This window comes from Saimiri boliviensis, chromosome 13 (genome assembly GCF_048565385.1).
Source record: "Saimiri boliviensis isolate mSaiBol1 chromosome 13, mSaiBol1.pri, whole genome shotgun sequence".
In the NCBI taxonomy this organism is placed as follows: Eukaryota; Metazoa; Chordata; class Mammalia; order Primates; family Cebidae; genus Saimiri; species Saimiri boliviensis.
In genome coordinates this window covers 53,673,179-53,693,096 of record NC_133461.1, presented here as the reverse complement: position 1 = coordinate 53,693,096, position 19,918 = coordinate 53,673,179, and the positions used below count along the sequence as shown (strand labels likewise).

The following is a 19,918-nucleotide window of genomic DNA, read 5'->3' as shown; positions in this document are numbered from 1 at the left end:
TTCAGTTAAAAGGACCTGCAGATGGATGAGGATGGATGACTCAGAGTGACCCCTGTGCCCCCACTACCATGCTTTTCTCCAAGCTCTGCCCCTTGCTGGTGACAAGGGGCATTAAGATCCACTCTATTGCCAAGCAGGGAAATTAGGAGTCTTCTTGGCTTCTCCTCTTTCTTCTACTCTTCACTCAGAATATTACAGTTCCCAGAAACGTTACCCCAAAATAGTTCGGGAGCCTATCCCTCCTCCTCATCTGGAATACTCTTGCCCTAGGTCAGCCTCCAGTCTCTCTCATGACTTGACAGCCTGTTGCTGCTGCTGGTGGAATTCACCCTCTAGGCTCCATCCTTCATAAAAGTCCAACCACACTCTCTCCTCCTTAACAGCTTTTCATGACAGTCTTCCCCTGTCTATGACTTGTCGTGTGCCAGGCACTGGGCTGAAATTTTGCATGCATTCATGCACCGCCTCATGGGTTCCCAGCAATCCCAGGAGGCAGCAGCTGCTGTATTCTGTCCCTCATAGATACGAAAAGCAGGCTTCAGGAAGTTAAAGAACCTACTAAGATGGTATGTCTCATATGGTCAGAGCTGGGTTAGAACTCTAGCCTTGGATACACAGGTCTCAGCTACTGCTCTATGCTGCCATGGGACAGTGTCCAGCCCCTCTGTCCTGACGATCTGGTACCACCTACCTCCTCAGCCATGGGGCAGCATTCCCTGCCTGGACATCCACCCCAGCAGCACCAAGTTTGTGGTGTTCTCTGCAAATGCGGGGTGATCTCTTGCTCTGTTCCTTCTGTCTGGAATGTCCCCTACCCCATGACTCTGCCCTTTAAAGCTCAGGGCAGGAGTCACTTTCCCCAGGGAAACTTGTGATTGGGTCGCTTGCTACTCCTCTGAAACTCAGTTAGACCATGTGTATATATCATCATCATTTCTACTCATGGGCCATCTGCGGGAGCCCTCCAGCCTCAGGGGCCATGTCCCTTCTTGCACCCCCAGCACCTAGTGCTAAGCCTGACCCATCTGCGATGGTCATCCATGACCATCCACAATGGCTAATGGTCAATGACCTACTTTCTGTAAGTGCATTTTATCTGCTTCTCTCCATTCTGCCTTGGACTATAAGCAGGCGTTGTATCTAACTGGCTTTGCATGCCAGCTACTCCACTGTAGTGTAAGTGAGCACCTTAAAATTGTATGTTCAAAGATGATGATTTTTGCTTCCTTTACTTTGTGTACAGATGCAAGCCCAGAATCACAGGACAGCAGTGTGACCGATGTGCTTCTGGGTTTTACCGCTTCCCTGAGTGTGTTCCCTGCAATTGCAACAGAGATGGGACTGAGCCCGGAGTGTGTGACCCAGGGACAGGGGCTTGCCTCTGCAAGGTAAGAGAGATCATGCAATACCAGAGGCACCAGCTACCAGTCAGTGGGGAAGTGCTTCATGTTGAGTTAACATAGAAAAGTATGTGGGAAATGGGCCTGACCCATAATAGTTGTTCATAGCGTGTGTAGCATTTTATAGTCATGATCTCATTTTATAGAAATAGGAGGCAAGACCCCTTTTATCTTTTGGAGAGGTCATGTACCCCCTTAGAATCTGATGACAGAATAGACCTTTTCCAGAAAAATCAACACAAACTTTAATCTACAGTTTCATGAGGTCCGTAGGTTCCCCTAAAACCCATTCTTGAACCATAGACTCCAGGTGACCATCTCTGCTCCAAGGGGTTCCGCCAGGTTATAGGAGACCTTCCAGTTCACAACAGATGTTTTAAGGTGGTGGTGAGTGAGATGAATCGGTCTCCCTGTACTGTGAACCATATGGTGCTATTTCTCTACTTGCAAGATACCCCAGGGGCATCTTATCAAATTTAGAGAATTCTCTCCTCCATTCATGTGTGGCATAAAAGTTTAAACAATTATCATGGGATGAAACCTTAATAATTAATGTCTCTTTTAATGTTTCATTCATATCCTCATCCTAACATCTTCTGTTGGTATTTAATTTGTGCAAGTAACTAATTGCAACTAGGGAAACTTTAGAAGAAGTAATCTCTTCCTTCACGTTTTGCTTCAATAGGAAAACGTAGAAGGCACAGAGTGCGATGTGTGTCGAGAAGGATCATTCCACTTGGACTCAGCCAATCTCAAGGGTTGTACCAGCTGTTTCTGTTTTGGAGTAAATAATCAATGTCACAGTTCACATAAGCGAAGAGCTAAGGTATGCATTGACAGGAAGTGCTGGGGAGCATTTTGTACATGGATTTGTTAAATGGTAAGTGTTGTCCTCGCTGTTCCTTGGCCTGCAGCCTATTAAAATTCTTGTGTCCTGAATTCATCAGGTGTTTCCTCGAATGTCATGTGCTCAGAGGGCCTTTCCTTCACCACTCCCTGTGAAATAGCACACCCTGGTCACTCTTGCTGACCATACCCTTGTCTCCCCCATAGCAGTCAGCACTCCCTAACATATTTAACATTCCGTTTTAAAATTTGTTTATTGCCCTTCTTCCTCCATCCCTGGAATGTGAGCTCACTGATACACCCCTAGTGCCTAGAACAGGATCTGGGACATAATAGATGCCCAATAAATCTCATTATATAAATACAGTTTGTTATTTTTCCCCTTAAAAGAAAATCCTGTTTCTATACTCAGAACACACTAACACCAAATGTGTGGGTTTTTTTCCATACCCCAAATTCTCTGATTCTCTCTAGACACTCCCAGGGTGTCCTGCAATTCAATTCACTTCTGACACTCTCCATCTGGAGGTAGCATCAGACTGCACAGCCTAAGGGCTCAGTTCTTCCAGACTGTCCCTACTGCAGATGCCAGTTGCAAGTCCCAGGTCTCCAGTGCTTCTCTAGTGCTTTGCTACAAGTTGGGGTTTTCCACAGCCCCCTCCTTATGTTTGGTAATCTGCTATAATGGCTCCCAGAATTCAGGAAACACGTTCCTTACTATTGCAGTTTATTATAAAGAATATGATAATGGGTACAGAGGAACAGCCAGGTGAACAGGTGTACAGGGTGAAGTCCAGAGGGTTCTGGGCATGGGAGTTAGGGCGCACCAACCTCCTGGCATGCAGACGTGTTTACCCACCCAGGAGCTCTCCCAAGCCATCATTCAGGGGTTTTTTGGTGGCTCTTTCATGTAGACGTGATTGGTTAAATCATCAGCTATTGATAATTAACTCAATCTCTAGTCCCTCTCCCTTTTTCAGAGGTTGGGGGTAGGGCTGAAAGTCCCAACCCTCTCATCCTACCTTGTTCTTCCTGGCTACACGCCCCCATCCTGAAACTACTCAGAGGATCCAGTCACCAGCCATCTCATCAGCACACAAAGAGACACTGTTGCCATCATGAGTCCGAGAGTCTTAGACGCTCTGGTGTCAGGAACTGTGGACTGAGATAAAGTATCATGGCAAAAGATGCTCCTGTCACCCCTGTCATTCAGAAAATTGAAAGGGTTTTAGGAGCTCTGTGCCAGAAACTGGTAGTAATAACCAAATCGATACCTCTCATCATGCCACAATATTTATCACACCCCTCATTTCTTTTTTTTTACGTCTTTCTGTTTTGCTTTCCTTCTCATCTATTTTACCATATCTTTTCTTTGGCCACTTTTTTTTCTTTTTTTCTTTGTTTTGAGACAGGGTCTCTCTTGCCCAGGCTGGAGTGCAATCATAGCTCATTGCAACCTTCGCCTCCAGGGCTCAAGCAATCTTCCTGCCTTAGCCTTCTGAGTAAGCTGGAACTACAGGCATGCACCACCACATCTGGCTAATTTTTATATTTTTTTGTAGAGTCGGGATTTTGCCATGTTGCCCAGGTTGGTCTCAAACTCCTGGGTTCAAGCAGTCCTCCCACCTCAGCCTCCCACAGTGCTGGGATTACAGGCGTGAGCCACTGCACCCAGTCTTCTTTGGCCATTTTTAAAATTAACTTCATAAAACTAAAACTTTTCTTGTTTTCATTATTCCATGAACCAGTAACCTCACGCATGCTTGTTTTGTGTGAGTCATGTCTTATATCCAACAAGTATTCAAAAAAAGACCTTTTTTTTTTTCTTTTGAGATGGAGTCTCACTCTGTTGTCCAGGCTGGAGTGCAGTGGCATGATCTTGGCTCACCACAGCCTCCACCTCCTGGGTTCAGGCGATTTCGGCCTTAGCCTCCTGAGTATTACAGGTGTGCCCCACCATGCCTGGACAATTTTTGTGTTTAATAGAGAGAGGGTTTCACCATCTTGGCCAAGCAGGTCTTGAACTCCTGATCTCAGGTGATCCGCCTGCCTCGGACTCACAAAGTGCTGGGATTACAGATGTGAGCCACCACCCTAGCCCAAAAAAGACTGTTTTATGTATTTTACTGCCTGCCTATTTTATCTTTTACTGCCTGTCTCCTAAAAGAGGTGCAGCTAGTAATTAGGGAAAAAAAAAAAAAAAAAAAAAAAAAAAAACTTTGTAAATTTGCTCTGAAGTCTCTTCTCTCCACTCCTGAGAACAAGAAAGCATTAATCCTATCCTATTCCTGGCCAGTTCTTTCTTTTCTACCTCAAAATTAACTGACTTCCTTTGTGATCAGGAAAAGATTTAATTTTGATGCTCCATTTAGAGAAAAATAATAACAGCAGGCCACTGAATTCCACATCACATTTTTCTCTCTGAGGAGCTTGCCATTAAAGGCACCATAGTCCTAGCTTTTATTCATACACTTATTTCTTTATTATGTGAACACTTATTGATCACCTACTAAATGTCAAGAACCAGGATGTGTGCTGGGTTACAAAGATAAATCCCACGTACGTGTGGTCGCTGCCTCCCCAGAACTCCCAGTGGCAATGGGTCTGATAGGACTCCGGATTGGGAGGGCAGGTGCCAGAGGAGACGCATAAAGGAAGCCTCTGAGGCAAGGAGGCTGCCTGTCAAGCTTTCTCTAGGACATCATACAGCCATCACCAGGGATGCCACAACCAAGACGTTTCCATCCCTTGCTTCTCTCTCCCTCATTCCAGTTTGTGGATATGCTGGGCTGGCGCCTGGAGACGGCAGACAGAGTGGACATCCCCGTCTCATTCAACCCAGGCAGCAACAGCATGGTGGCGGATCTCCAGGAGCTGCCCACAACCGTCCGCAGTGCGTCCTGGGTCGCGCCCGCCTCCTACCTGGGGGACAAGGTAATGATGTCTTGCTGTTCTGGACCCTCGGTGTGAGCGTCATTTCCTGGAAATCTGGAAGGAAGCATTCAGCAGTTTAGGTTCCTAACATTCCAGAAATTGGGTGAACTAAAAATGAAGAAGAGACCCTGCCTCCTGTTGTGAGGCGCTGGGCAGGCACCCCCCGTGCTCCACCCTCGCCATGCAGGAACTACCAGCAGAGGAAATTGCCCACAACATTTTTCTCAGTTTTTGCCTAATGTCAAAGACTTTTCCTCCAGGGAAATAACCATTTAAATCATATCTATTGAAAATGGGACATGCATGCTTTTAAATGCTGAGAATTCTTTATTTTAGGCAGAAGAAAGCCTCTTTGTTAGAAAAACAAAGGCTGACAAGTGACTCACAAGCTTATTAAAAGAAACAGGCGGCTGGGCGCGGTGGCTCAAGCCTGTAATCCCAGCACTTTGAGAGGCCTAGGAGGGTGGATCACAAGGTCAAAAGATCGAGACCATCCTGATCAACATGGTGAAACCCCGTCTCTACTAAAAATACAAAAAATAAGCTGGGCATGGTGACGTGTGCCTGTAATCCCAGCTACTCAGGAGGCTGAGGCAGGAGAATTGCCTGAACCCAGGAGGCGGAGGTTGCGGTGAGCCGAGATCGCGCCATTGCACTCCAGCCTGGGTAACAAGAGCGAAACTCCATCTCAAAAAAAAAAAAAAAAAAAAAAAGAAACAGGCCCCGGTGGCAGTCTGACTTTCGTAAGCAGAATCGTGTTAGTTCCACACCCCTCAGGAGCTCACACACCACTTGCTCTTCCCTTGCTGCATGAGTTACTATGCTAGAGGCTGGCCGCCTCCACCCATTTTATGAGGACAGAAACTCAGGCCTCATGTGGAAACACCATCAGGTCACGTATATTTCTTAGCAAGGGTGGAACTTGCTAATGGGTGGATTTCACAGGGCCCGGCTCAGGGGATGCCATCTTCTCACATTAGGAGGATGAAAATAGTAGGGCCCCGTTGGCCTGAGGTCTCTAACTTCGGCTTCTGGGTGAAGGACTGTGGGTTTTGACATCTGAGTGTGGGGAATGTTGCCTTTCTCCCATGATCCCACTTCTCTCTCATAATACTCCTTTTCACCCCTGTATGATGGGCCCATGTGTTGATCATCTCTTGCTATATGACAAATTACCCCAACACATTGCAGCTTAAAGCAATAATGATTATCTTGGACCAGGAATTCAGGAGGGGATGGACCAGAGTCTTCCGAGGTTACTACAAGATATCAGCCAGGGCTGTAGTCACCTGGGACTGGAGCATCTGCTTCCGAGCTCACCCACATGGCTGTTAGCAGGCCTCTGCTTCCTGCTGGCTGTGGGCTGGATGCCTCCGTTTCTCATCACATGAGACCCTCCGTAGGCTACCTGAGGGTCCTCATGACATGGCAGCTGGCTTCCCCCAAAGCAACTCATAAGGGGCAGGTATGGGGGTGGGGCGGGGAAGAGAGAGAGAGAGAGAGAGAGAGAGAGAGAGAGAGAGCGCGAGCGCGAGAGCAAGCGCGCGTGCTCAAGACAGAAGCTGCAGTGTTTTTATAACCTAATTTCAGAACTGCCATGCCCTCACCTCTCCTTTATTCTGTTCATTAGCAGCAAGTCACTAAGCCCAGCCTACACTCAAGAGGAGGGGAATTTGGTGGTTCATGCCTGTAATCCCAGCACTTTGGGAGACTGAGACACGTGGATCACCTGAGGTCAGGAATTTGAGACCAGCCTGGCCAACATGATGAAACTTCGTCACTACTAAAAATACAAAAATTAGCTAGGCATGGGGGTGGCCGCTGATAATCCCAGCTACTCGGGAGGCTGAGGCAGGAGAATCATCTGAATCTGGGAGGTGGAGGCTGCAGAGAGCCAAGATCATGCCATTCTACTCCAGCCTGGGTGACAGAGCAAGACTCCATCTCAGAAAAACAAACAGAAACAAAAAAGAGGAGGGGGAATTAAGCTCTACCTCTTGAAGGCAGGAGTGCAAAGAATTTGTGGCCATGTTTTTAAACCCATTTTAAGTCCATCAAAAAAGCAATACTTAATCGCAATAATAATTCAAGACATTACCTTGGAATACTTCCAGGCTTGAAGATCAAAACTCTGTAAGACTTTGTCAGGTTACAGACCCTAGGGTAAAGCTTCTGTTGAATGGAATCCCAGAAGAGCGTGGCTGCTTCTCCCTGCCTGCTCTAAGTTGTTGGCATTTTCCTGTAGGCTATTTCGTTCTGTCTAATCAGAGGTGATCTTGCCTGTGATTTGCATCCTTCTATGACTTCTTCCTTCTTGATTGTGTTAAGGATGGGAGGTGCCAGGACCCAAAGTGTGAAGTAGCTGTCAGAAAACTGTGACCATTCACTCCATGTCCCCACCACTGTCATGCAGCTTGTACGACATTGAGATGTCTGTGCACCTGCTGGAGCAGTCAGCCATGGCTTCTGTACCCAGCAGAACTCACAATGGTTTGGGAAATGTTCACCATCTGCTTTCAGCAGCATTGTTTTTGGAGACAATTTATTTTTAGAGGTTCACTTTGTGACTGATAGATATTATCCAGTTCTCTCAGTTAAAAAAGAAACCAATGGCCTGTATTTCCTAGAATAGTCATGGATTAAATAAACATTTTGGTCTAGTAATCATCTAGAAAAAAAAAAAAAGAAACATGACTATTTTCTTCCTTCCTTCCTCCTGTCTTTCTCTCTTTCCTTCCTTCTTTCCTTTTTTCTTTTTTCTTTCCTTTCTTTCTTTTTTTTTTTTTTTTTTTTTTTTTTTAGTTTTTTGTTTTCTTTGTTTAGTTTTTTTGTTTTCTTTACAAACCCTTGTGTCGAGGGCTGACTTTCAATAGATCGCAGCGAGGGAGCTGCTCTGCTACGTACGAAACCCCGATCCTTTCTTTCTTTCTTTCTCTTTTCTTTTCTTTTCCTTTCTTTTCTTTCTTCTTTCTTTTATAGGGTCTTGCTCTGTTGCCCAAGCTGCAGTGCATTGGTACAATAATAGCTCTCTGCAGCATCAAGCTCCAGGGCTCAAGCGATCTTTCCACCTGAGCTTCATAAGTAACTGGGACTACAGGCATACACCACCACATCTGGTTAATTTTTGAATGTTTTTGTAGAGACAGGGTCTTGCTTCATTGCCCAGACTGGTCCCTAACTCTTGACCTCTAGTGATCCTTCTGCCTCAGCTTTCCAAAGTGCTGGGATTATAGGCATGAGCTGCTACACTCGGCCTTACTTTTCTTTTAAATAAAGGTATCTTCTTGCTTGTAAAACTCAATCATGTTCATGCTAAACATTTCAAATAACATTAAAAATAGCCTAAAGTAGAAAGTTACGATACCATCCTCAACTTCGCTGTCTAGATACAACCCTTGTGAGCAGGTCGAGTGTGTTTCTTTCCACACTTTGTGTGCCTAAGTGCTTTTCCTGTGGGTTGACGCCGACATCATCTCTTTTAATGCTTGTGCTATTGATGATATTCATTCCATTTTAGGTTTCGTCATATGGTGGCTACCTCACTTACCAAGCCAAGTCCTTTGGCTTGCCTGGTGACATGGTTCTTCTGGAAAAGAAGCCAGACGTACAGCTCACTGTAGGTATCAGGGTGCGTCCTAAGTGGCAGAAGTGCCAGCTGCCGTTGGTGCTGATCTAAGTTTAGGACATCTTGATATGTGGCCTGTAAAAAATTGGATTAAATCATTTCTAATATTTTGTAGAAACTAAGTCAAAGTTTAGAGCATGTAGCATCTTTTCAGGATTCTGCCTCCTCTGACCAAATGGTTTCTCTCTTCTCACCTCCAAAGTACTGAACTGTATTTTGCTCTTGCCTCTCACAAGTTACTGCCTCCCCATGTTAAAATTTTTTTTTAAACTTTTTTTTTTTAAATTTTTGTAGAGACAGGGTTTCACTGTGTTGCCCAAGCTAGAGCTGAACTCCTGGCCTCAAGCAATCCTCCTGCCTTGGCCTCCCTAAGCACTGAGGTTATGGGCACACACCACCATGGCCAGCTAATTTCTTTCATCTTAATTTTTGTAGAGATAGGATCTCACTGTGTTGCCCAGGCTGGTCTCAAACTCCTAGGCTCAAGCAGTTCTCCCTGCTCAGCCTCCCAAAGCACTGGGATGACAGGTGTGAGCTACATGTCCTGCCACATATTAAGCATTTTAAAAATGTTTCTATATTTTAAGGTTGTTTCATAAATGCCTTTGAGTCCTTCCCATGGGCAAGACTGCATTGTTGGACTTTGTAAAGGACAAGTGACCCCTTTCCTCAAAAGTAGGGGAAATCAGGGAAATATGCCAGGAACTCCAACCCACTGAACAGTAAATGTTGGAGGAGAGTCCAAACAGCCCTCTCAGTGCTGGGGTTTGTGTAGGGGGAATGGGAGTCATGTGGTCTGAAAGGCCCTTAGAAGACTTTGTGGTTCATTTTGAGCCAGTTCTTTAAGAATGGGTATATGAAGAGAAGTGCCCTTCCAGGGGCACGGACGAAGGCTAACAGGGCTCAGCAGTGGTACAGGGCAGGAGGCTGTGCTCATAGACGACCAGTCCAATGGGGCTATATCATCAGTGTGTGCAGAGTCATTGAAAACAAGTCTGTAAGGGTCTGATGCTATAACAGGAATTTTTTTTTTGAGACAGGAGTGCAGTGGCGTAATCTTGGCTCACTGCAAATTCTGCCTCCCTGGTTCAAGTGATTCTCCTGCCTCAGCCTCCTGAGTAGCTGGGATTACAGGCATGGGCCACCATGCCCAACTAATTTTTGTATTTTCAGTAGAGACAGAGTTTCACCGTATAGGCCAGGCTGGTCTCAAACTCCTGACCTCAAGTGGTTCATCCGCTTGAGGTCAGGAGGGGACATTTATTTTTGAGAAGGGAAGTAACAACATCCACACACTCTATGCCTGGCACACAATTCAGTACTGCTATCTAGAAAATTCCTTGAGGGCAAGGATAGTATCACATCCTACTTTGAATTCCCTACAACACAGGGCACAATACCCTGAGCATAGGGTAGGGTGCTATTGCCTGAAGTAGGCTCTATTTCTGGTTTATGGGGTGTGACTAATGTGATGTAATAATAGCTTCCTGAAGGGTTTTCTCATGTCATGCACTGTATACAGGGACCAGCAAGTCACACACACCTCATCGCAGCACATCCTGGGTAGATATTTGTGTTCAGGTACTTCTGTGTTATGTTTTGTTTTCACTGGTATGCAAATCTACTGAACTGTTTTAACTCCAAGGAACCTTTGCAGAATATCTTGAAGATGAAGCAGCAAAGATTTTGGAATTATAGTCTAAGAAAAAATAGTTATACAGTAGAAACACCGTCCCAGCAGTGCTGTATTTCAGTTTTTGTTTTTGCAGAGCATCTTGTAGTTCAGGCCAGGCCGATTTTTTCTGACTGCCAAAGAGTTTATTATGCAAACCATTGGAATTCACTGGAAGGTAATGACCAAATTTTCTGTTTAATTTTACCTTCAAACATGGAAAATAATTTAGGCTTATGAAACATTTTCCCTGCTGCTTTGTTCTAATTCACTATAATTAAGAGTCTCTCGGGCATGTTTCTTAGATTAAGGTTTTAAATGATATGTGATTCCAGGTAATGGTCTTCTTTCTGAAACACCAGCCCTAATGAATGGAACCCTCTAGGGTGTGGTGCTATAGCAGAAAAGCTGGGACTTGTGTGTGTTTTTGTAGCAGGGTTGCTGATGGTGGAGTGCTGGTGCAGTAGGCTGCTGGCCACCCAACCTGCCCTGTTAAGATGCAAATCTGAGCCACCACAATGTGGAGGGCTGGAGGCTGAGAATGAATGAGGATGGGTCCCACAGAGGGAGGCAGCAGGGGAATTTCTCGCCCCACATGCCAGCCTGTAGCTCCCTGCATGGGCCAACCCTCTGCCCTCCCCGTAACCCACCCACCAAAGCACTTTCTTCCCCCCACAGTCTGGTTCGGTGGGCAGTAATGAAAACAGCACTTCCTGCATTGACTACAAGGCAAAGTTTAAAAAAAGAAAAATTTTTTTTCTGCTGGGTGTGGTGGGCCCACACCTGTAATTCCAGCACTGTGGGAGGCCAAGGCAGGTGGATCACTTGAGGTCAGGAGTTCGAGACCAGCCTGGTCAACATGGTGAAACCTGTTCTCTACTAAAAATACAAAAATAAGCAGGGCGTGGTGGTTAGCACCTGTAATCCCAGCTACTCAGGAGACTAAGGCAGAAGAATTGCTTGAACCCGGGAGGCAGAGGTTGCAGTGAGCCAAGATTGTGCCATTTCACTCCAGTCTGGGCAACAGAGTGAGACTCTATGCCTGCCAAAAAAATATATATATATATTTTTGGCCAAGGCAATTTTCCTGATTTCCTATTTGAAAAGACGCTGTATTGTCTATAATTATTCTGTTTCCATGTCACTAATCTTTTTACTAGTCAGTTAATTCTGAACTTTTTTTTAAGTCAGGTATGTCATGTGATGTAGATCAGGCGTCCCCAAACTTTTTACACAGGGGGCCAGTTCACTGTCCCTCAGACCGTTGGAGGGCCGCCACATACTGTGCTCCTCTCACTGACCACCAATGAAAGAGGTGCCCCTTCCTGAAGTGCGGCGGGGGGCCGGATAAATGGCCTCAGGGGGCCACATGCCACCCGCGGGCCGTAGTTTAGGGACGCCTGATGTAGGTCATAGAAATGTTTCCTTAGATCAGTTATAAATCTTGAAAGATCCCAGTGAAAGCACTAACACATTCACTGTTTTCTTTAAACAGGGTCAGCATCTGTCCATCATCTATGAAGAAGCAAATACCCCACGGCCAGACCGGCTGCATCACGGGCGAGTGCAGGTGGTTGAGGTAAAGGAAGAGCAACCATACGGTGGGGAGGGTCCTTTGTTTTATGACTTAATAATTTCAGACAATTATGATTTTACTCATTTTAAGAATTTTAAAATATAGACTCTAGTTATATAAATATAAATTTACATATACAGGTTGAGCATCCTTAATCTGAAAATCCAAAAGACTCCAAAACCCAAAATATTTCGAGCACCAACATGACACTCAAAGGAAATGCTCATTGGAGGATTTCAGGTTTCAGATTTTTGGGTTAGGAATAATCCAAAAATTGGCGGGTAAATACAATGCAAATTTTCCAAAAATCTGAAATTTGGATCACTTCTGGTCACAAACATTTCAGACAAGAGACACCCAACTTGTATAGATTCAAAACACGAATTATATAAAATGTAGAGTGTTTGATGCTCATGTGGCTTTCTTGGTACCATCTGTCCAGCCCTTTAACATTGTCTCTCCCATTTCTGAATTCATTGTCCTAGTTGTAAAATCTCCATGAGTCAGCCTGGGCAACATGGCAAAATTCTGTCTGCACGAAAACAAAAATTCAATGGGCAAGGTGGACTGCGCCTGTAATGGGAAGCTGAGGTGGGAAGATTGCTTGTGCCCAGAAGGTCAAAGCTGCAGTGAGCCATGATGTGCCACTGCACTCCAGCCTGGGTAACAGAGTGAGATCGTGTCTCAAACAAACAAACAAACAAACAAAAAACCTGGGAGCTTGTAAATGCCATGACATAGCTCGCTGTCATCCTCAGGTCTCCCTCAGTGCCTGAGACCTGGTTAATATTCAACATATGCTTAGGATGAATAGATAGAAAAGCTATGAAAAGAAACAAGAGTAATACTAGCAAAATAAAGGAAAGCTCATCAGATTGTAAAACATTTTGTTATACTTACTTGGTTACAACTACTCCTTAAAAATAGTGTTCCATTCATAATATTAAATATGTATAGTACCTCTAGATGAAACTTTTTGAGTACTTTGAACTTGCAGACATATTTAACATTTCTGAACAGGTACATCTATACAATGGAATACTATTTGGCAATTAAAAATAAAATGTTGATACTACAAGACACCAAAGAAATATATTGTATGATTCTATTTATGTGAGACAGATTATATCACTAAAATGATAGAGTAAGAATCTCTCTAAAAATTCTGTCCTCCATAAAAGCAATTAGAGAACTGGCAAGAAAGAAAAAAAAAAGGTCAGAATCAACGTTTTCAGAGCTCTGGAAATTAATCAAAGCCTTGCAGCCATCTGGAAATGGCACACAATATATAAAGATGCAATTTGTACAATAGTAGCATACAAGAAAAGAGGAGGGAATGATGCTAATGGAAGCACAGTTTTTGTATACTGTTGAAGTTAAGCTGGCATGTATATACATTGTCCAGCATGGACACATGCAGAGAAACAGAATGTAGATTAGTGGTTGCCTGGGTTTGACGGTGGGAATGGGTAGTGACTACAAATTGACACAGATTTTTTTTTTTAAGGTAATAGAAAGGTTCTAAAATCATATTATGATTGCATTCTTCTGTAAATTTATTACAAATTGTACACTTAAAATGAGGAGTTACTGTATATGTTATTCCTTTAGCTGTTAAAGTATAAATTAAAATGAGTACTATATTTGTTTGTTAGTAATCGCTACCATTTATTGAATGCCTACTACATGCTAGGCACTGCGCTGAATACTTTATGTACATTGTATCGTTTAATTTACTTTAATTATAATGATAGCCCCCGGACATTAGGCATTACTGTGCCTATTTAAGAGATATAAAAACTGAGTTCAACAAGGGCAACAAAATGTAAAGTTTAAAAAGGCAGGCTTTTACATAAAAAGATGCTCAACATTACTAATCATTAGAGAAATGCAAATTAAAACCATAATAAGATGCCATCTCACACCAATTAGGATGGCTACTATTAAAAAATTGCAAAACAGGCCAGGTGTGGTGGCTCATGCCTATAACCCCAGCACTTTGGGAGGTTGAGGGAGGCAGATCATGAGGTCAGGAGTTTGAGACCAGCCTGGTCAACATGGCAAAACCTTGTCTCTACCAAAAATATTTTTTAAAAAATTAGGCTGGGTGCAGTGGCTCATGCCTGTAATCCCAGCAGTTTGGGAGGCAGAAGTGGATGGATCACGAGGTCAGGAGTTCATTGACCCAGCCTGGCCGACATAGTGAAACCCTGTGTCTACTAAAAATACAAAAATTAGCCAGAGGTGGTGGCATCTGCCTATAATCCCAGCTACTTGGGAGGCTGTAGCAGAAGAATCACTTGAACCCAGGAGGTAGAGGCTGCAGTGAGCCGAGATTACTCCACTGCACTCCAGTCTGGGAGACAGAAAAAAAAATAGCCGGATGTGGTGCACCTATAATCCCAGGTACTCGGGAGAATCACTTGAACCTGGGAGGTGGAGATTGCAGAGATTGCAGTGAGCCGAGATCACGCCACTGCACTCCAGCCTGAGCAACAGAGCGAGGCTCTCTCTTAAAAAAAAAAAATTACCGAACAGAACTTAACAAGTGTTGACAAGAGTGTGGTGAAATTGGGACCCTTCGACCTTCCTGCTGGGAATGTGAAATGGTGCATCCACTGTGGAAACACTATGGAAGTTCCTCAAAACATTAAAAGTAGGATTACCATATGCTCCAGCAGTCCCACTTCTGGATATATATCTAAAATAACTGAAAACAGGATCTTGACAAGGTATTTGCACATTCATGTTCATTGCAGCATTATTCACAATACCCAAGAAGCAACCAAATATCCATCAACAGATGAACAGATAAAGAAAATGTGTTGTATATATAGATATACACAATGAAACATTATCCCCTTTAAGAAAAGAAGAAGGAAATCCTGCCATAAACTACAGCATAGATGAACCTGAGAAGCAGCCGGGCGCAGTGGCTCATGCCTGTAATCCCAGCACTTTGGGAGGCCGAGGTGGGCAGATCATGAGGTCAAGCGATTGAGACCATCCTGGCCAAAATGGTGAAACTCTGTCTCTACTAAAAATACAAAATTAGCCGGGCATGGTGACGCATACCTGTAGTCCCAACTACTCAGGAGGCGGAGGCAGGAGAATCCCTTGAGCCTGGGAGACAGAGGTTGCAGTGAGCCGAGATCGCGCCACTGTACTCCAGCCTGGGCAGCAGAGTGAGGCTCTATCTCAAAAAAAAACCCTAAAATAAAATAATGTGAATGTTTGTGCAAGAAAAGATTGTATTTTCTGTCACTGTTGTGTATGTTTAATGATTGACCTGGGCTGCATGACTCAGTTTGTTTCCATATGCCTGCCTGCCTTCTTTCTCACTCACCTTCTGTTTGCGCAAACAAAAGCTCATTTAAAGATCAGAATGACACTGGCCAATTTTATTTCATTTTATTGCCCCTCTTTCCTGCCTTCATCTTCTTTTTCTTCCTTCATGGGAATAACCCAGGACATCTGACTTCTAAATGTAAATACTTCAGGAGGTAGGTATTTCCCCAGCTTATTTCATTTCTCCCTATGCGTTTTAAGTGTCTCTTCTTTGATTCATTCGGGGTGGCTGCCTCTAAGGAACCCCTGGAAGTGAGTCTGCCTAAGGGAGACCCTGCCTTTCTGTTTCCACTTGTAGGGAAACTTCAGACACGCCAGCAGCCGAGCCCCGGTGTCTAGGGAGGAGCTGATGACGGTGCTGTCTAGACTGGCAGATGTGCGCATCCAAGGCCTTCACTTCACAGAGACGCAGAGGCTCACCCTGGGCGAGGTGGGGCTAGAGGAAGCCTCTGACACAGGAAGCGGACGCATAGCACATGCTGTGGAAATGTGTGCCTGCCCCCCTGCCTATGCCGGCGACTCATGTCAGGTAGGAAGTTTTCCCATCCATACCATTCCCTTAGGGAACTCCTCTGGCCATTGTTTCTGACTGCTGTCCAGCACTGCAGAATGGTTTATTGTTTCTCTGTCCAAGTTTCTGCGGGGCTTATCTTATATCTTACCTAGACTCCCTTCAGGAATTCAATGTGAAAAACACATCATCAGTGTCTCAGAATTCATAGGAAAGCCACAGGAATTCAATAGATGTTGAGGGTTAGAGAAATAGAGTAGGAAAAAACATACTATAGTTTCAAATAGCTAGAAGGAAGATACTGACTGTTCCCGACACAATGAAATGATCAGTGCTTGAGATGATGGATATGCTAATTACCTTATCTGATCACTAAATGTTATATGTATAAGACATCACTATGCACTCCATATTTATCACTATTATTTATCAATTTTTAAAATAAAATATATTTGAAAATGAAGGAGCTCATCAGTCAGCATCTAAATATTTGAGCCCCTGCTTTCTCAATAACTGACCTTATACCTTTCTGTAATCCAGAGCCTCCCTCCACCTACTCTCAATGCCCCGGGAGACTGGAATTCCAGAGAATATCCTGGATTTCTTAGGGGATCTTATGTTCTAGCTTGCAGCAGGGCCTCCTTGTTTGAGGCCCAGTCAAACAGAGCTGTCTTCAGATAATTAAAATGTGCCATAGAATGAAACTATTCAATTTCTCAGGCTATAAATATGTCTTTTCTTAAAGAGCAAGCCAAAAGCACAATGTTAGCACAATTAGTAGAAGTAGCAATACACTGTCATTAGCACAATTAGTAGAAGTAGAATACACTGTCATTTTGTGTATTCCATACATTCAAAAGTACGTAGACTTAGCAAAACCTTTCATTTTCTTTCCTAACCCCTGGTAGCCAAAAGCCCCCAAGGTGATCTGAGCATACAAGTTTCCACTTTTTAAATCTGCAGAAACAAATCTGACCTGCCATGGTCTTCCGGGTACTCCCAAGTTATAATATTTAGCCCACAGGTTGCCTACATTCCTTCCCTTCCTCCATCTCTTTTCTAGCCTGATTAAAATTGATAGCCTGAGGGAAAGAGAGGGACTCTGGATTTCCACCCTTCTGCCCAGGGCGTGTTCCCTGCCCGTGACTCAGCCTGTGATTTAGAGCGTCTGCGGGGTGAGGTGGGTGGAAGGCGATGCCCGCCCCACCTCCCAGGAATTACAGAGCGGTGCGCTTACCTGCAAGACTGTTATATGCGCTCTGGCACAGGCTGACTCATGTGTGAAGTTTAAAGGTGGGGCCCCTGCCGCAGACAGCCTTCCTTCCCTGAGTCAGGCAGGCCCAGGCACTGAGCAGGAAGGCAGGTATAAGAGGAAGAGGCAGAGCTTCATGCGCAGCCAGCGGGACGCCCAAAAGCCAGGATGCCTCCAGGTGTGAGGCGGTCAGCCGGGAGCCTGGGATGGCTGTGGATCTTTGGGGCAGCCCTGGGGCAATGTCTGGGCTACAGTTCACAGCAGCAAAGGGTGCCATTTCTTCAGCCTCCCGGTCAAAGTCAACTGCAAGCGAGTTATGTGGAGTTTAGACCCAGCCAGGTAACGTCCTTTTAAGTTTTGGTTTGGGATGGGGAAGAGTTTCCAGCTTTGTGACATTTTAAGTTGCAGTTAGGTGATTAATGAGTAAATGAGTGGACTAAGGAGGGGCTGATGGCCTCCCAGAAGCCTTGACTGGCAGTGTTGATTACAGTGCCTGACAGATTGTTCTCCCAAGCTATTAACCACAAATCCCATTAACATCAGCCCACCTGGAAATGCCGAGGCAGTTAAGAGCTTGAATGCTTGTGGGATGTTAATATGGGATGAAACTTTATGCCTTTTAGAGACCACCCCAAGGCTCTGAACAAGAGTCAATGCCTACAGTTTTCCAAATGCTGCTTGGAAGAAAATTTACCCACGAAAAAAACATGAGAAAGAATGAAATCCAATGCTTACGAAAAGCGATCAAAATTTACATAAATCTAAAAGACATGCTTCCATTTGCCAGGCATGAAACATTCATAAATTCTGCTCTCTTTAAACTTCCTGGATGCTACATGTATTCTTGCAGAGAAATAGATCCTATGGCTACTGATATAGCCCTGGAAACTGGTTTAGGAACATAATTTTGTCATTTGTATATAATTTGTACTACAAAAGTTTACTGGAAAACTTAACATGAAACATCATCAGGTTAACTAGTTATAGAACCCCTTTACTGAACTAATGTATTAGAATACATTCATTTTCATTTAAAAATGAATATTCAATATAATCTGAATACTTGAACTGATTTTTTTGTAGAACGTGTTTTTGCCTGCATTATAAGAGGTGAAAGTGATTCTATTTTAGTAACTGACAAATCGTTGGAGAGTCACATGATATGTAACTCTTGCAGGGTATATTTTCTGCTTGTAATCAAAAGCAAATTAAGATGAGTGATTTAGTTTTAATCAGTGTAGACTATACTCCCCCAAAGCATGTTTAATTAAGGCTTTTACTTAGGTGTGTTGTCATAAACTAACCAGATCTATCTGTTTATTTGAATAACTTGCTCTTCACTAAATGCAATTATTTCGTAAGCCGGTAATGTGATATACACTGATAATTATTAGGAACTTGCCACTGATTAGGACAGATTGTATAATAGATATGATGACACCATCATTGGCTGCATTTCGTTCACGTGTAAATCTCAGCTGTGCTTTCAGCAAAAGAACATTCCTTTCATACTTTGATTCTCCTTTAGACAAGCCTATTCCTATAACAACATAATCTATTTATTTGCAACATACTCTTTTGCCTAAACACGGTTCCTAATAGCTTAAAGGAACATTATATTGGAAACTATGGTCTTATTGTGCATGATCTGTATTCATTGGTAATTTTGGAAGGCGCTCTAGCAACAGCTGGAGATTCCACTCCCCGAGCACATGAGGCGTCTGCCTCTCTCTCCTGGCAGGTGGCTTCTTCCTTTCTTCCACTTGACCAGGTAGAGACCTTTATGGCCACGGATGAATGAGAATGGACTGTCCATTTCAAGATTTCCTTTGACTGTAGTTTCTGAGTTTTACAGACATATGTGCTATTTAAAGAAGATTTGACAAAAGACTATCCTTTATCTTGAGATAGTTTTCCTGATGCTTTCAAGATAGGGTATATAGGAGATCAGAGAAACAAACTAAGGACAGTATCTGATTTTTCCTTTTTTTTTTTTAGACAGGGTTTCCCTCTTGTTGCCCAGGCTGGAGTGCAGTGGTGTAATCTTGGCTCACTGCAACCTCTGAGATTCAAGCTGTCCTCCCACCTCAGCCGCCCCAAGTAGCTGGGACTATAGGCACGTGCCACCATGCCCAGCTAATTGTTGTATTTTTTGGTAGAGACGAGGTTTCACCATGTTGCCCAGGCTGGTCTCAAACTCCTGGACTCAAGTGGTCCACCCGCCTCAGCCTCCCAAAGTGCTGGGATTATAGGCATGAGCCACCACAACCAGCCAATATCTGATTTTAATCTGTGTGCTGATTCGCTCTGCCCAAATAAAGGACATGTCTATAATTTCCTTTAAAGACAGAAATCTAAGTAATTTTAATGGCCAGTATAAGAATAATGGCTTTTTTTTCTGTTGGAGGAATTCTTAACTAGAAGCCTTTTTGAAAGGTACTAGTTCATGAAAAGAAAATTATAATTATTTTTGTCCAGATGAAAAAGCACAACTTGTGTTTTACTGGAGAGAGATAATATGCTGGAGATAGAAATAAAACACGACCAAGCCAAGGAGACTCCTTTTGTTTTCAGTGTGGACCAGATATTCATGAAGAGTCCTTTACAGGACCTCATGCACACTCCCTTCCCCTGGGTTCTCTGTTGCCTATGGACTAGTGAATGGGAATGAAGTGACTCCACTGATTGTAGCATGATTGTGCAGATCTCAATTAAGAATCCCATTCCCCACAACCCACTCCTCCTCCCATACTG

At 43.9% G+C, this 19,918-nt stretch overlaps 1 protein-coding gene and 1 long non-coding RNA gene across 3 annotated transcripts in view; one reads left to right on the top strand and one right to left on the bottom strand.

Moving 5' to 3' along the window:
- The first annotated feature begins 4,956 nt into the window (after positions 1 to 4,956).
- LAMA3 (laminin subunit alpha 3) overlaps positions 4,957 to 19,918 on the top strand; it is a 97,101-nt gene continuing 82,139 nt past the window's right edge. The window contains exons 1-4 of one of the 2 annotated variants that reach the window (XM_039463646.2): positions 4,957 to 5,180; positions 8,698 to 8,796; positions 11,973 to 12,056; positions 15,700 to 15,930. In XM_039463646.2, the coding sequence (XP_039319580.2) occupies positions 4,968 to 5,180; positions 8,698 to 8,796; positions 11,973 to 12,056; positions 15,700 to 15,930 (627 nt within the window). In that variant the 5' untranslated portion in view covers positions 4,957 to 4,967. Of the gene's footprint in view, positions 5,181 to 8,697; positions 8,797 to 11,972; positions 12,057 to 15,699; positions 15,931 to 16,513; positions 17,504 to 19,918 lie in introns of those variants that run through there. The other variant, XM_074383676.1, reaches the window with a different exon arrangement.
- LOC141580809 (uncharacterized) lies at positions 5,176 to 15,270 on the bottom strand. The gene is made up of 3 exons (XR_012513142.1): positions 15,129 to 15,270; positions 8,728 to 8,880; positions 5,176 to 5,234 (listed from the first exon to the last, which is right to left on the bottom strand). It is a non-coding gene; the product is annotated as an uncharacterized LOC141580809 (long non-coding RNA).